Raw genomic sequence first — 15,702 nt, 5'->3', positions numbered from 1 at the left:
AGTCTCCCTCTGGTGGCAAAAACCATAATGTCACCTACCAATGAAAAATTCTACATCGCATACAGCAGGAATGGGTCTTGGATAAAACCTGGTTACAGGTAAAGACAAGGTTTAAGATTTCATTATAAATTCTTAGCACTCACCTCCTCTCCTTTGCACAGTCTATCTGGGAGCATGTGCCTAAGAAAAAGAAAAAAAAATACCATGTACAAATACAGACTAATCGAAACCCTTCAAACAATACCCTATTTAACAAAACTATCACGTAATCATGTGTCCTGTTCCCCTGTCGGTTCTGGAAAAAAAGTCCACTGGGTAACTTTGATAATGTTTAAGGGTTTTAAATATTTGAATCTGATTTGTTCATGGCCCTCAAGGCAAAAGGTAAAAAAATAATAATAATCTTAGAGTAGGTGGTTTCCAGGGATTAAAAATCCATGTGGTGGTTTTGTTTTAGTCAGAATGCCTACATGTCCTAGTATTCTAAGTTGTGAGTCCGTGTACAATCAGAAGGATAAAGACTTCAGGAATCATTAACCTCCTACAGTTTCAAGAAGCAATTTCTCTTTAAAAAATGCTCACCATTTTAACAAGACCAAAAGGATTCATTGTTCCTACTAAAGTCGTAGGGAGTTACAAAAGCTCCGAGATGGCTGACACTATGTCCTACCAGGAATCTATGAATTCTCACAAAAGATGTAAATCATTTATACTTCCAGTTAACCAATAGCGCCTCTTAACAGTAAAAACGTTCATTTTGTGGTTTTTTGTAGACTTTGTCAAAATCTGCAGAGTAGCTGAATTGAAAACAGACAATGTGATTTCTACGTAATGCATAAGAAACCCAAGTTGAGGTCACCCATCACAGAATAGTTAAAAAAATTACAGACGGCTTGTGGAGCAAAATGTCATCTGTTAGGGGCTACGCAGCTGAAAAGGTGAGGGAAAATCAAACTGTTCATCTGTTAAGGTGCCGCCTCTATCCGTGAGGTCACTATTTTGCCATGAAAAAGTGAACATGAAACCAGCAAGGGGCTCCCGTACAAAGCCCTCCAGTCCCCACGTGCCTCTGGATTTCATTCCCCCCCCAATCCTCATTTGCTCAGCATCTAAATGTTCTTCACACATATCCTTTTCAACTTCAAAATAGAGCAGTTCTTTTTCAGAACTCGAAGCCAACCAGAAAACAGTCACCACTTTCCCCCAATTCTCCTCAATCAGTGATGGATGTCATTTCGCACAGGTGTATAATGCACAAGGCAATGCTGTAGGCAAGTGCCTTTTCTGAGAGCTGAGATCATCAGCAGCCATATCACCCTGCAACTCACAACTGGCATTTCTGTTGAGCAGGGCTGACAGGATTTTTGGATGGAGTTAGTATGAAACTATTTTATTTTGTTTAGCTTCAACATAAAAACGTGTGCCTTGAAAGAAGAGTTTAAGAACTAAGTTTGATGCTGATGTGAAGGTTTAACTGTGGTAAAAAAAGCTCTTCCGTTGCAGCTTTGTCAAAACTAGTCATGTAAAAATGAAATTAACTGCTCAGCTTTCCGTTTCTACCCACACAGGACAAATGTGTGGATGTTAAGTTACAGCACAGGTTTCAACTGATATGCTTCATATTGCTACAGGACAATACCAACACTGGTGAAAAGCAGCATTTCACAAATGTAATGTTTGCATGAAGGTTGCAGTACACGTAGGTGCTTTATTTCCTACTTTCAATGTTTTCAGTGCAATACCAAAGAGACCAATTAAATACAAACAAAAGTATCATTCTTACCCGAAGAGGAACCAGTCATAGGCTATGGTTAGATAAAGAATTTCAGCTGGTTCTAGGTTAGCATGAGTCACACCATCCTTAAAGAGGAACAAGAAGTGTTTTTTCTTACAAAGTGAAACAAAATACATTTGCTTAAAACTTAAAATGTTAAAGATGGACTTAATGCACTTCTAGGAAGATGTAAGAACTCAAATTGGGGGAAAAAGGGCTGAGTATAACTTATAATCTTAGATTCTTGCTTATGTACTTTCACCCAAGTAAAAAAAAACATTTCACACATCATTCCAACGAAGCTCTCAACTAATCTAAAACTGTGCTAGCTACTCTTCCTTGCATTCATATTTTCAAAAACAATAAAAAATACTATTTAAAATTCTAAAGTCAAAATTAACAGTATGTCTTTGTTATCCAATATAATATCCAGAAAGCAAAGGATTAAAACAAAGATAATCACATACTTCCTCATAAACTGAAAGCTTAGTTAAAAGGCCTTAATACTGAAATGTCAGCAGATGCATAATGATGTTCACCGTGTGAAAGTATTAGATTGCAACTTAAACTATACATTATGGAACAAACAATTTTCCTTACTTGTTCAGAAAATAGTCTACAATTAACATTGGGATAGGAGAAAAAACAAGTCAAAATGAGTTTTACAACTTCTGTTGTTGTAAATGCAGCAGCTAGTCTATTACCAGAAAAAGAAGCAGGCCAACACAGAAATGGCTACTTACTGCCCAAAGTGAGAGTCTGAGAAGAGAGATAAAAAGAGGTGTCCGATCCCAACCGGATATACAGTGCACTAACAATCCACTGTCACCTGCACAGAGCAAAAGAGAAAAGCTTATCATGTAGATGAAACAGTGAAGTCTTTGATTATTTATCTGAATTAATTAATAAGGTTATTAATTAATAAGGTGTACCTAAAAAGCCTTTAAATATGTACTATGCCCACAAGGAAAAATGTTGAATCTTCTACCAGTGATTGTTCAAAGATTAATTGGAAGCCCTGCAGACTAATCAGTTATAGAAGTATCCCCACAGGGATAGTCAGTGTCAAAGCCTACTCTCAAAAATTACAAGATGCAGATTCACATCACCACTACATTGCAATGTGAAAATACAGCACATGACCAAAACCTTCAACTCAATCCATCTTCAGAATTAGATTTCTACACCATTTCAGTCAAACTATTTTGAATTTATATATTTATTTAAGACCAGGAGTGGGGTGTTCAGGTATATTTTTAGGATATAGATTAAACTGTCTAGATATATATACACACACACACACATTTGGAATTTATGAAAGATCTTTACATTTAGAATACTCAAACCTATATTTACATTTCTCCCAAACCGCAAAAAAGGGCATATATATATACCCTCTTAGGAGGGTAGAATGACCAACAACAAATATTGTTGGAACTACCCCAGCATTCAGCTTGCAACCTCTTAAAGTCTTCCCCTCCAACTGTTTTGCAACACTAATGCAAGGGCAAAGTCTAAGATAACCAAAGTAAATACGTGCTAGAAGTGTACATTTATTTAATGTTACCTTCCATAAAAGACCTTTCAAATGTGTGAAATGTCAAGCTATACTTAGCTCTTCAAAAAGTACCTACCACCACTGTTGATGATGTGTATAAGCAGCTTAAGATAATTTTGGGTCTGTTGAACCAGGTCCCATGACTAAAAGAGGAATTGGAAAAAAAATGTAAAAAAACTACAGTGACCACATACCTCCTACTGTTAAAGAGAGCAGCAGAGTGGGTAATGGTTAAGGAATTGAATGAATTGAAATCCCAAATGGGGCACTGCCATTGTACTCTTTGTCAAGGTATTTGGATTGCATCGCTAAAATTACATTCATGGATCACAATTGCATAAATGGGTAGAAACAACTTCTGATAATTAGTGCCTGCTAAAAAAAAACGAAAAAAAAAGTTACCTTACCAGACAGAGATATGGTTTTATTTCCCATGTTTGTAGTCAAAATACAGGATCATCGACAAATACCACAGTACCATTTCTAAACAGCAGGTGTCACTGTCAGTTAATGATTACAAAATGTTCCAACTGAACTACAAGCAAAAAATGTAGTACCTGATATTCTCTCCAGTCAATGTTCAAGTTGCTGGCAAGGAATGCTGGAATAGTTAAGGGAGCATCCACAAAGTCCTGCAGTTTAAAAAGCAGGCATCATTAAGATTACTCTACAACTACACTAAAACTGGCATCGTTGATTTTTTTTATTAACTGTTCATATCCATTAACACTGTACCTGGTTCCAGTTGAAGACCAATCCCTCTGCTGTGTAATCTCGATCTTTGTAATCTTTAAAAAATTCACAGCCTGTGAAAAAAGAATGGAAAATTAGTTTAAGCAATCAAGGGACTAATAGAAGGACCCAAAAAAATATATCATGCTCCTTCAAAGATGGACCCTAAATTGTAAAAAAAAAAAAAAAACTTCGTAACAAGGTACTGGCCGGCAATACATTGGAAACTATGAACAAAACTAATCCCATAAACCAAAATTCAGGTTTTTGTAAAGATAATTAACTTATAGACATTAACTCTAATCATTTTGAGAAAGGGTAAAAAAAAAGATCAGAGCTAAACGAAAGCTAAAAGTACCTTAAGGTTGATTTTAAAGGAACTAAACAAAGTTTAATTAACACCAGATCCACATAGGCAACAACTTCTTTCAGAAACTGGGGATAGACTACAGAAGCGCAAAAGCCATTGTGGTTGGAGTCAGACATTTCGCGCCACACTTACGGACATGCTGTGCCACTGGGCACTTCAGTCTGGCTCAGAAATACTCATTCCCAATTACAGTACAAGCCTGCGCCAATGTCATGTCGCTGGAGCACGCACGCAGCAGAGCTGCCAATTTGGAAGTAGAGAAAGATTCTAATTGCCGGAGCGAACGCAAGAGCTGTGACCAGTCAAGAAGGATATGCTATTACCTGGGTAAGGCACAGACAAGAGAGTGAAGTCTGCATAGCGCTGAGCCTTGTCCACCTTCTCAGACGAAGTGACACTAAGGATAAAAAAGGGGTAGAAAGTGAGCCATCACAGTGTTGGCTTTCATGTTTAAAACTTTAATGCTTAATAAGAACATTTAGTTTTACTTCCACATCTAATGAAGATTCCCATTATTTTAATATTTCACAGTTCTAGCACACAGAAACTGCACTGAGAGGCCAGAATATTGTGCACCATGTTTCAATTTAGGAAAACTGCTTACTTTAGTCCAAACTTCACTTTCTTGTTCTCCACCATCAGGTCACAGATATAGCGGACAGACAGGTACCGGAGGAGCTTGATATCATGACCTCTGACTTTGTCAAACAGCTGGGAGTCTCCATTCCTACAAATAAAACAAAATTCTTCAGTCTTGAGAATGGACTTGTATTTACCTGAACTTTGAAGAACATTAACAATGGGTTTTTCCTTTAATGCAGTTGTTACAAACAAACATAAAATACAGCAAGATATTCCATGATAAAGATTACTTTCTGCTCCTACCTAAGGCTAACCCACATCTTGAAATGGAGCAGAGCACAATCAAAGTGAAGGCTCATTGACAACAGCGTTATATTGATCAAGTCCTGGAATCTCACTTGCTGGTTTTTCAGCAGACCAGAGTACATCTTTTGCTGCTTACATAAGAACTAGATTTTAAAATGAGAACGCAGGTTTTAGGTGGATGGCGTTTGGCACGTAGGGCTCAGAGACCAGCAAAGAGACTTGCCCAAGGTCTTTAAAGAAAGATGGGAGAGAATCCTACAAAACATCTACAGTATATCTACAGAACAACCTGGTGTAAAGCACACGTCACAGATGCACAACTTGTACTGCTTCCAACAGCAGCCATATGCTACTAATCTATGACTTTCACCCCCTGTTGACCAGCTGGCTTAATGAATTTGTCAAGGCTGCTAAAAAAAAAAGGCTGTGCAGTTGCAACAAAAAGATCCTGACAACTGAGCACTGGCTTGAAATGCTCAATATAGATTTGTAATCTTTCATTTAAAAAAAAAAAATCAATTGTAATGGATATAAATATTTTTAAGTACTCAATACTGAAAGCTTTGCTTCCAACACTTAAGTCTTTACTTTTCTCAAAACTGGAATAAGTTCACAAATAAGTTAAACACATTTACCGCATTGCACCGTCTTCATCAGGAGCCTCCTCTGAATCTGCCCATGCATCATCAGAACCCCCTAAAGAAAGGCAGAAACAGAATTTTAGAAGAAATGCCTGTCCTTCTTTGCACTGATTGTCATTAAAAAATGGCTTTAGAATATTCAAAAGATGCAGTTTTCAACGAAATGATCTTTGATTACTGCACAGCATGCTTTAGCATTTATAGAAAAAAAAAAACTGTAGCAGTTTTTATCGTGGCAATGTTATGACCCACAATTCTGAAACGCTTGACAGAAAATGTATTATAAAACGCTACCTGAAACCGTGCAATGCAAGGATGTATTTTTATATGGCAGCAATATAAAATGTTTAATATATTTAAGAAAATGAATGCAAGAATATTCTTTTACAGAGGATTGGGGAAGCCATGTGGATTTCATTTTATAGGGACAAAAATTGGAAAAAAAAATATTGCTCAGCATACTCCAAGAGTTTTAAGCTAGTGTCTCTTATTCTATAAATCTTTTAACGGAGGCAGGAGTATAGATTCAATTTCAAAAGTATAGTTGCTTTTGGAAAAACCTTGCCATAAATGCTGCACCACAAAAACAAATAAGAAGACTGACTAAAAACAAAAGGTGCCTAAGAACCAGGTAACAAGCCACTATTTCAGTAACATACATGTAAAACAATTTTTTTCCTCTTCTTAAATAATTCAGACTAGTAAATTGAAATGGCTAGAACTTTCGCATGGTGGAATTCTCAAAGATCTGAGCTCTTCACTCCCGCGTAAGGCATTGCTGTAAATTTGTGCATGTGGATGAAACTAACTCAACTGTACTTTTGGACCCAAATCAAATTAAGCAGCAGAGACTTATATGCTTGGTCAGTGGAGCACAGCCAAAGGAGCTGTCGAGAGCCCCTGCATAACCTCCGCATGTTTGTTTGTTAAACCATGTGGACATGATTAGCCAACCATGAATTTGTAGCACTCAGTTAGAGATTTCAGTGGGTACTTCAGCATTTGAAAGGATTTAAGGCATTTTACACAGAAGAAACAAGTAAAGGTGTTTCTTTCCTTCTCAATGTTCATGTTAATTCTTTTGGCTGTGGAGCTTTCTTCATGGGTCAAAATGGCCAATGCCGTTTTACAAAGAATGGACATCATGGTAAAATAAGCAAGAACCTTAATACAGAGCAGATATATTTGTTGCGGTCTTTAAAAGCCAGACTGAAATTCGTGGCTCTCGCAGTGCTGTAGTACACTCCTCACTGAACTGGAACTACAACACTCAATCACCACAACATGACTCCCCCTCCTATTGACAGCTGAAAAAAAAAAGTCCTCAATTAAGCAACAAATTTGAAAAAAATGTTTCTAAATGCTTCATACCAGGAGATTTTTCAGATACCTCTTTTGTAGAATATTTTTAAACCTCAAATTTTCACCTCAGACCTTGGGTCATTCACCATCCTTCAGGTCTATCCTGCTGGCATTTATAACGGTATTTTTCTGTCACAAAAATGTATACTTCTGCTTAAAAAAAACAAAAACAACTGCTTTAAACCTCTCCCGCTAATCAGAAGGAGTTTTGACCAAAAAAAAAAAATCTATTCATACTTCACCACAGATGTTTAATGTGGAACTTAAAAATTCAAGGAAGGCATGAACAAGCCTACTTTGACCCCATTTGCTTTATATTCTCATCTACTAACTTCAGTTACAAGGAATACGGTGCTCATGGCTGTGGCACTGTCATTGTCAATTAATCCATAGTTAAACAGATACAGAAATAGATTGAATTCGAATCACCTCTGCTCAATAGCCAACCTGCAGCTCCTTTAGAAAATCACCTGTAATGGCTACATGGACACAGTCTTCACTGTATTCAGCATAACCGCACTACTTGTATATATATATTGCATGCACCCTGGACACATAGCAGCTATACTCATATTGAGTTTTATTCAATTTCTATTACATCTATTATTATGTCACCTTATCTTCAATTTTGTGATTTTTGTGATGCAGAATAGACATTTCATGCCAGCAACTACGGCTGCACGCTGTACTGTTGTGCATTTGATAAATAAACTTTGATTTGATTTCAAGTTTGAAGATGGAAGTCTTCGTAACGAATTTAACAGGAGCTTTCCTTACTGGAGAGGACTTCCTATAAACTGCAACTTCCTAAATGACTCCATGACCCTTTATACTCAGTTGTGCAGTAAACAACGAGACAAACATCATAGAACCACAAACACCCAGTGAAGGAATACACTATAAATCGCTTACTTAAGCACATTGTGCAATAGTCTTCACTTACCTGAAAAGATATAATTGTAGCTAGTGCGCCCATAGAGCTCTCCCCACCCAGCTAGTGTTGACGATCTGCAGATATGCTGAAACAGAGCAAATGTGTCATTAACACCATATTAGCTTTAACACTCTCCGTTTCCCAACAGCTGTTTAAAGAGTTTTACAGATCTTTTCTTTTAGTCCATACGGAACTGTTTTTAGGGGGAAAAAATTGGAATATGACCCAAGTCTTCAACATCAGGAAAAAAGTTCATTTAAGAGGAGAAGACATGGAAAACTGTTTTTATTTCAAGTACTTTTAGGCCTATAATCATGATGCCACAATGGGGGAAAATACTTGGAGTTCAAAGAGTTCTGGGACACTTCCACAATTCTCTATACGCAAACCGGCTTAATCGAAATGGAAAAAACCCAATAATCAAAGCAGTGGTTCACAAGCTTTTTAGATCAAGCCCCCACTAACCCAAACAGCAAAGCATGTCATCTTGGCAGCACATCGAATGTCGGAGCAATCTTGTTCCCGCGTACCAGGTAACTGGAGACAAATATGCATCCATCCATTGGCAGTCCCTTGCAGTCAAGGATGACTGTCTTCCATTCCCATTAACCTGAATGGTGTCCTGATCAGTCAACAAGGTATTTGCACATTAGTTCTCGTTAGAAGAGAGCATATCCTGTGTACAGCGAGCTCCATTTTCACCCTCCGATGCCACTGTCTCGTAATGAACCAAGCTCCTTGCTCCGTGCGACTTTTGCTTGAATCAAACAGTTTTAAGAGACGAGCACTGGAGTAGCCTAAAGAGTACCGTGATGTACAAGACGTTTCAATATAACCCATTACCAATGCCAAAAAATAATCCCAGATACACTTGTCCATTCCTTTTCACGGGGTCCTTGAAAATGTCACTTTTGGACTTCCAAGAGGAATTTCCCCATTTTTCCAAATCCTATTGCAAATAACATTTTAGGAAACACTAGCAGGTCAAGAATATGATCACTACAGCTGGAAACCAAATTTGCTCTGAAAGCAAATCATAAATCAAAAATAGTTTATAGTTAAAATATAGCTATAGTAAAATAGCTCATTGTGTGCACAGTTGTTATTGTTGGTCATACCATGCACATAACAGAGTTTTTACAATTATCCCTATAGTTCAGACTTTGGCCAGATTTTAAAAGGTTTTCAAGTGCTCAACATAAGCAGGCGATACTCTCCATGTTATCTTAAATGCAGGATATTAACGAGAAAAATTTGAACAACTATGGCTCCTTAAAACTCTAGCCCCCTCCCTCCCACTAACAGACAACACATAAATTGAGAACCACTGCCACAAAAGCATAAAATACTGAATAATACATCTAGAACACACAAGACTTAGAAGCCTTTGAAATGTTGCTGCACTAGAAGCTGTGACAACCAAGCTGATCCGTCCAAGGTCACAGTGAAGAAGCAAACCGGCTGTTGGTTTAGTTGTTTTTTTCCCCCCAGGGGCATCAATAACTCACAACAGAGAAGAAAAAAAAAATCACTTCGCCACCCCAGGCAGCTCTACTATACAGGAAGAGTGACCGGCGAGACCATTCACCTTGCCATTGAAGAGGATAACTGGACAGACAAACCTCCCTCGACAGCGGGCCATCTTGCTGCGGTTCACCAGGTCCTGCAGTTTACTAATCTGTACTGTACTCTCATACCTAAGGGGGGGAAAAACAAAAGATGCGTATTCTTCTCTGGACAGCACAGATTAAGAATCTTTCAAATACACTTGCCAGTTCTTAACACCGTCTGGTTTCCATGATGCTTGCTCACATTTCTCTCTGCCAACTGTTGTACGCATGCAGAATATCTTCAAGGAAATAGAACGCTGCAGGTTAATCTGAATTACTCTGTGGGTTAAAGCCTGGGTCATATTACTAGCAGAAAGATACCTGTATACTTCTCACCTATACCCAAGTCTCTTCTGTTTTCACCCACTGCATTCTAACCTAAAAGGATAATGGGTTTTGCCTGTGAAACTATTAGATTCTCACATATCACACCCAGTAACATGTTGGACCTCCTCAAGCAGCAGGATTTAGAAGCATTTGCATCCCAATCCATTTCTTCTGGCGCGATCGCCTTCAGCAGAGGTTGTGACAAGGTTAATAGTGTGTGGGATTGAACTGCATGTTTCACTGCTTCCACTACATTTCAACAGGATTGAAGTATGGGGATTGTTCTGGCCAGGGATGGCGACAGAAGACTGTCTTAGGTGCCTCAATCCAAACCATACATTCCTTCCCACCATGAGCCTATTTGCTTGCGGGGTTCCTAATATTTGGGCCAGTAGGGACAATTTTATACTCATCAAATGACTGGAACCCCCATTTTCCTTAAGAAGATCTTCAGAAAGACAAGCAAACTTAGGCATGACACATGATAGAAAACAACCACACATTACAAATATCTCTTAAAGTTTCCCTTAACGGTTGGAGGCAGAGTCTTTCATGTACAAAGAAACCCCTCACTTTAAACACAAAGAGCAAATACTGCTTTCTATAAGGAAACAAGCACTTGTAACAGTATCTTCAGTTTCCATTTATCAGTCCAGCACTGATTGCTTTTAAAAAAAAGTCTTTAAAAATCCTCCATCTTTAAGGCAGGCGGAAGAAATAGTATATACACATCTCAAATGCTTAAATGTTCCTGGTATGAGGATGTACACCTGACAGCATGCAAATTCCAATTGATGCACAGGTTTAGTTTTAAAGTAGTACTGTTCCCTGGTTGGATAGCAGTAACATCTTGGGCAGGTAAGATTCTGAACATGTAAATGCTGATGGCTAAACATTTTTTGGTTAATAGTACACCTTTCCTCAAACTTTAAGTAGCAGAGAGTAATTTACAAATACAAGCTTTAAACCAAGTGGAACCTTTCATTATGTATAAGCTTGGAAGTCACTTATGTACAGCCCAAACCTGACCAAGCATGTTACTATATAAACTGTGGCCCTTGTGACTGGCAAATGAATCAAAGCTTGTAAGTAACATCACAGTGGTTCACAGTCCTGGTTTATTTGGGTCAACACACCTGCTCTTTCATTGTAGCTATGCTCTTAAGTGAAATTAATCCTTAATTGAGCCAACATGTAAACGCTCCAACCAACAACACATGTGTTTTAGAGGTTGGAAATCTTACGTTACTTCTAAAACAATAGTTGAAGAGTGACCTAAAACAGCTTTCAGAATGGAACAACTAAGAGTTTAAATGATCATTATTAGGCCTGTGAAAGGTTAAGTAATTTAACCAAGTGCTCAGGTGAAATAATTCAGCAAGTGTGTGGGTTATGGGAACCAGGTTTGGGTGCCACTGCCATTAAGTATCTCCTTTAAAAGCATTTTAAATTCAGAGTCCAATTTTTTTTTTAATGCTGAAACCATCAGTAATTGTACAAAGAGGGAGCATGGTGATAAATATTACAATGTGAACTCCAGTGGCTTCCTTCAAGGCAGGCAAAATAACTTGTGACAGGAATCATCCTTCAAGCTTTTCATCTATAATCCAAAGTGAATGAGCTTACAACAGAAGTGGTTCTTCCCAGAAACTCTCATATATTATCTACATAAGAGGCAGGGCTTTTAACGGACCTGTTACACGCAAGTATAAATGCAATACATTTCCATAATTTAAATATAACGTACACACATGCATACTTTTACTACAAAGTGATGAAATGCTACTTTTTAAATCTGATCTATACCCTTAAACTTCTACTTGTGCAGCAATAGACCTTTCCACGTCTCGAACTACAAAGTAACTATTTTTCATAGACAGCTGATGATTGCACCAATGGGCAAAGTGCTCTACTGATTCTGTTTTCGTGAACTTTGATCATTCAGAAATGCATCAGAGGACAGAAAAAGGACATTTTCAATGAAGAAATGCTGGGGGGGAAACGTCACTAGGAAGAAGCAAAGGAATACCTCTCTTTGTCGTGTTCTGAGCTCTCATACTCCAGGAAGACGATCTGTCGGGGGTAGTGGCCACAAATCTCCCCATTGGGATTTTGAATTAAACTGTATTTGTAATCCCTGCCAAACAACTCCAGACACCTTCTCTCAATCTGCTCCACCTAGAAAAGTTATAAAAAGAGAATATCTAGTGCATAATAGAAAAATGTCATCAGCATTACTTGTAATCAAATCAATAAACCACATTTTATAGGCATGGCATCTTGAAATACTCAAATCAGTCTCAAATGACTCAAAAAATATTCTTATTCAATTCTGGAAAGATCACACACATTAATGCATGTCTTTCGTTCCGGTTTGAATTAACATCTGAAAGCACGTTCAGCATCATCGCTTACTTTAAACTTGTCAACCTTTCAATGCACAGAGCCTGTCTTGTTCCAAAATTCTTTCAGATACAAACAGCCATTGAGGATCTTCATTTCCACCATGAATGGGATCCATAATTTAAGTAGTCAGAATGTAAAAAGTTAATTGCCGCCAATCACATTCTTCACTGCATTTGGTAAAAAATTCAAACACCATCTATACATTTGTGCGAGTTCATATTATAATTCTCATCCTGCACAGTGCTAATTGAAAAGGTGTGAAGAGGAATGGAAACAAGAACTACAGCTTCTCCTTCACACTATTCACAAATTTGGGCTCCATTAAACAAGTGTTCTATGGCGGCTAAAAAGCTGTTATTTCTGTTCTCTACCATAATGTGGTACCTGAAAGTGTTTGAGAATAGTTAGTGCGACTTAAAAATCTATAGCCATCTTCTAGGCTGTGTAGGATTTATACAGTCTAAAATTAACGAGCAAGGTACACGGGGTGTAGATTAAACACGCTGACATCCTCCGCGTTTCTTCCCTGTAGCAAAACATGACCGGCGTTTTCATTTTTTACTCTTATTTACAACACGCTGTATAAAATAAAGAGTCTGGGCAAGACGCAAACTGCCAAACCCTGCTTCCCAAAGCCAGAACAATCACATTCCGCACCTACCAAATCTATAGCTGACGAAACGCAGTGGGATAGGACTACGGGGTGACGAAGCGGGAATTACGAATCCGCAGAAATGTATCGAGCAAATCATTCTTTGTAAAACGCCACTTTAATGAGAAGGGTGCCCATTTGTTTTACCCAAGCGCAGGGGCGCGACAACAGCGTCCAGTCTCAAGTTGCCCACCGATCACCAGTCAGCTACTGACTAAAAACCGCACACTTTCCAAACCACTTCCCACTGCAACTCGCGGAACTACCGGGACATTCGTGCTCCATTCTTAAGAATATTTGTGCGCGGCCCGTTTGAGAAGGTCGAATACGGAACTTACCTTGGGGTTGACCTCCTTCGCTTTGTAATGGCATTTCGAAAAGTAATCGATCAAATCCAGGATCTCCTCACTCCTCCGGACTGAGTTTCCCGAGGCAGGTGAGCAGTCCGATGAGACCAGAGCGGCCGCTGCCATAGTTGTCCGTGCGCCACGCCGGGTCGGCTCTATCTGGACCTCACCACCCTTAAATACCGCAGCACCCTGGGCTCGGGTGGACCCATCAGGCCATCGTCTCCCTGCCAATTTCTTCCTCACCGCCCGCTTCAAGGGTCCAGACCCGGGTAACCTGTTTGAATTCAGGGCCCCGAAAAAAACGTTTCCCTCTAAAAAAAAAAAAACGGGGCAATTTCTTTAAACCTGTTTTATGAAGTCAGGGTGTCGAGGGAGAAACCGAGCCACGTCTCAAATGATATGTCCCCAAAACAACAGCTTCAGCCAATCATACCTTGGTTTAAATTGGGGTTTGAAATCGAAATACCTCTCGGAGAAGGAATACGAAGTCATCGGAAACCAAAGTCAAAACACAGCAGGCTGCTCAGAATGTCACAACACTTCGGCCATCTCAAAATCGGAAACAATAACAACACTGAGAAACTCCTGAAGTTTAAATCCGGATTCTATGCTGATGAAAACTCCAACTCCATCTTCATACTGTGCCAGAGATAAATCACAGGAGATGAGGTCGCCGGGAGAGTGAAGCAGGAAAATCCGAGGACTGTCGGCCGGTTAGGTTTGTAAACGCCATGTCGATGTTTCTCCTAACTTTTCTCCGCGAAATCCAGGAGGCTGTGGGCTCGGAATATTGAACCCAGTTACAGGAAGTAGAAAGAAGTTTTATGTAATAGGGAGCATGTATATCCCTTCACCGAACGGAGAGAAGCTCTTCGGGACAAATAGTAAACAGGAAGTTCAAGTAGTCACGTGATTGCCACCGCCCCTTCCAGCTGTAAGATAGACCACTTCCCGGCGTGAAGTGACGTAATAGGTCTCCGTTTTACAGCTCTGAGGAGAAGAATTGTACAAAGGAAGTTTTCCTGTCACGAAATTCGAATCTGATTTTGTTCCATTTTATGATTTAAAGATGAACTGTCCAAAGAATGTTATTGTGCGGGCTTACGTGTTGTTTCACATATAGTACACTGCACAGTTTTTGTTTTAACTTGTGCATGTACAGTAGAGTGTATTGAGTGTGTTTAATCGGTATCAGTTTTAGTTTACGTTTTACACATTTAAAGGTGTTCAAAGCAAAAACATTGCTTATTGTAAAACGTTAAGGCACAGGTGATCATCATATCTTTAGTGTCCTGTGAACGTATAAAAAGTGCAGTGTTCCTTAATACAACCAGTATTTAGGAATCATAAAATTCCAGATTATCAGAGATTAAAAGAGAACCCGTAAATACAAAATACTTATCCCCTTCTGATATTAAGATTTTTATAAACAATCAACACAACAGTCAACAATTCTTATTTCTTTTTATTGGAATCTACAAGATTGACTTTTTCGCGCAAATGTCTGGTGCTTTTGTCAAATTCTGCAAATTGGCTCTGTGACAGATCCTATGTGGTACAGAGGTGTTTTTGAGACATTGTCTATCTGCATCTCTCAATCCAAGCACTGAGTCCTGAAGTGTCTAATTTACACTATACACCCAACAAAATACGAATTAAATTTTAAAAGTAAATTTAAATACATTTCTCACTCTTCATTCTTTTATTTTTGCATTGTCAAACATATACTACACTCAGCTGAGGATTTAAAATGACAGGCTCACATTTCAAACCCACTGTGCCCCAAGCACAGTGAGGCAGAAAGGAGCAAAAGAAGAAATTTTATCTGGTGATTACATGATGTACTGATATCCACAGGTATCTGCTGACCTAACATTTGAATTGCATATTCTGCTAAGGAATAAAGCTAAAGGGCACAAACACGCTTTAAGTACTGTATAATAAAATTATGCCTGAGAGACATAAAACCTTTTAAGAGATCTCTCTGTAATAATAATAATAATAATAATAATAATAATAATAATAATAATAATAATAATCTCTCTGTAATAATAATAATAATAATAATAATAATAATAATAATAATAAAAGCTTTAAA

General features: G+C 38.4%; 1 protein-coding gene across 3 annotated transcripts in view; it reads right to left on the bottom strand.

Moving 5' to 3' along the window:
• mtmr14 (myotubularin related protein 14) overlaps positions 1-14,649 on the bottom strand; it is a 28,259-nt gene extending 13,610 nt beyond the window's left edge. For 2 of the 3 annotated variants that reach the window (XM_088636738.1, XM_088636739.1), the window contains exons 1-13: positions 13,593-14,646; positions 12,226-12,374; positions 9,848-9,956; positions 8,269-8,344; positions 5,958-6,018; positions 5,039-5,161; positions 4,758-4,831; positions 4,068-4,138; positions 3,890-3,964; positions 3,409-3,475; positions 2,518-2,603; positions 1,784-1,860; positions 144-180 (exon numbers count right to left, since the gene is read on the bottom strand). In XM_088636738.1, coding sequence (XP_088492864.1) covers positions 144-180; positions 1,784-1,860; positions 2,518-2,603; positions 3,409-3,475; positions 3,890-3,964; positions 4,068-4,138; positions 4,758-4,831; positions 5,039-5,161; positions 5,958-6,018; positions 8,269-8,344; positions 9,848-9,956; positions 12,226-12,374; positions 13,593-13,727 — 1,140 coding nt within the window. In that variant the 5' untranslated portion in view covers positions 13,728-14,646. Of the gene's footprint in view, positions 1-143; positions 181-1,783; positions 1,861-2,517; positions 2,604-3,408; positions 3,476-3,889; positions 3,965-4,067; positions 4,139-4,757; positions 4,832-5,038; positions 5,162-5,957; positions 6,019-8,268; positions 8,345-9,847; positions 9,957-12,225; positions 12,375-13,592 lie in introns of all 3 variants that reach the window. The other variant, XR_015939658.1, reaches the window with a different exon arrangement.
• Between the last annotated feature and the right edge of the window lie 1,053 nt (positions 14,650-15,702).

This window comes from Lepisosteus platostomus, chromosome 6 (assembly GCF_059453375.1).
Source record: "Lepisosteus platostomus isolate fLepPlt1 chromosome 6, fLepPlt1.hap1, whole genome shotgun sequence".
Taxonomy (NCBI): Eukaryota; Metazoa; Chordata; class Actinopteri; order Semionotiformes; family Lepisosteidae; genus Lepisosteus; species Lepisosteus platostomus.
The sequence above is the reverse complement of the archived record's forward strand: the minus strand, read 5'-3'. Positions and strand labels throughout refer to the sequence as shown.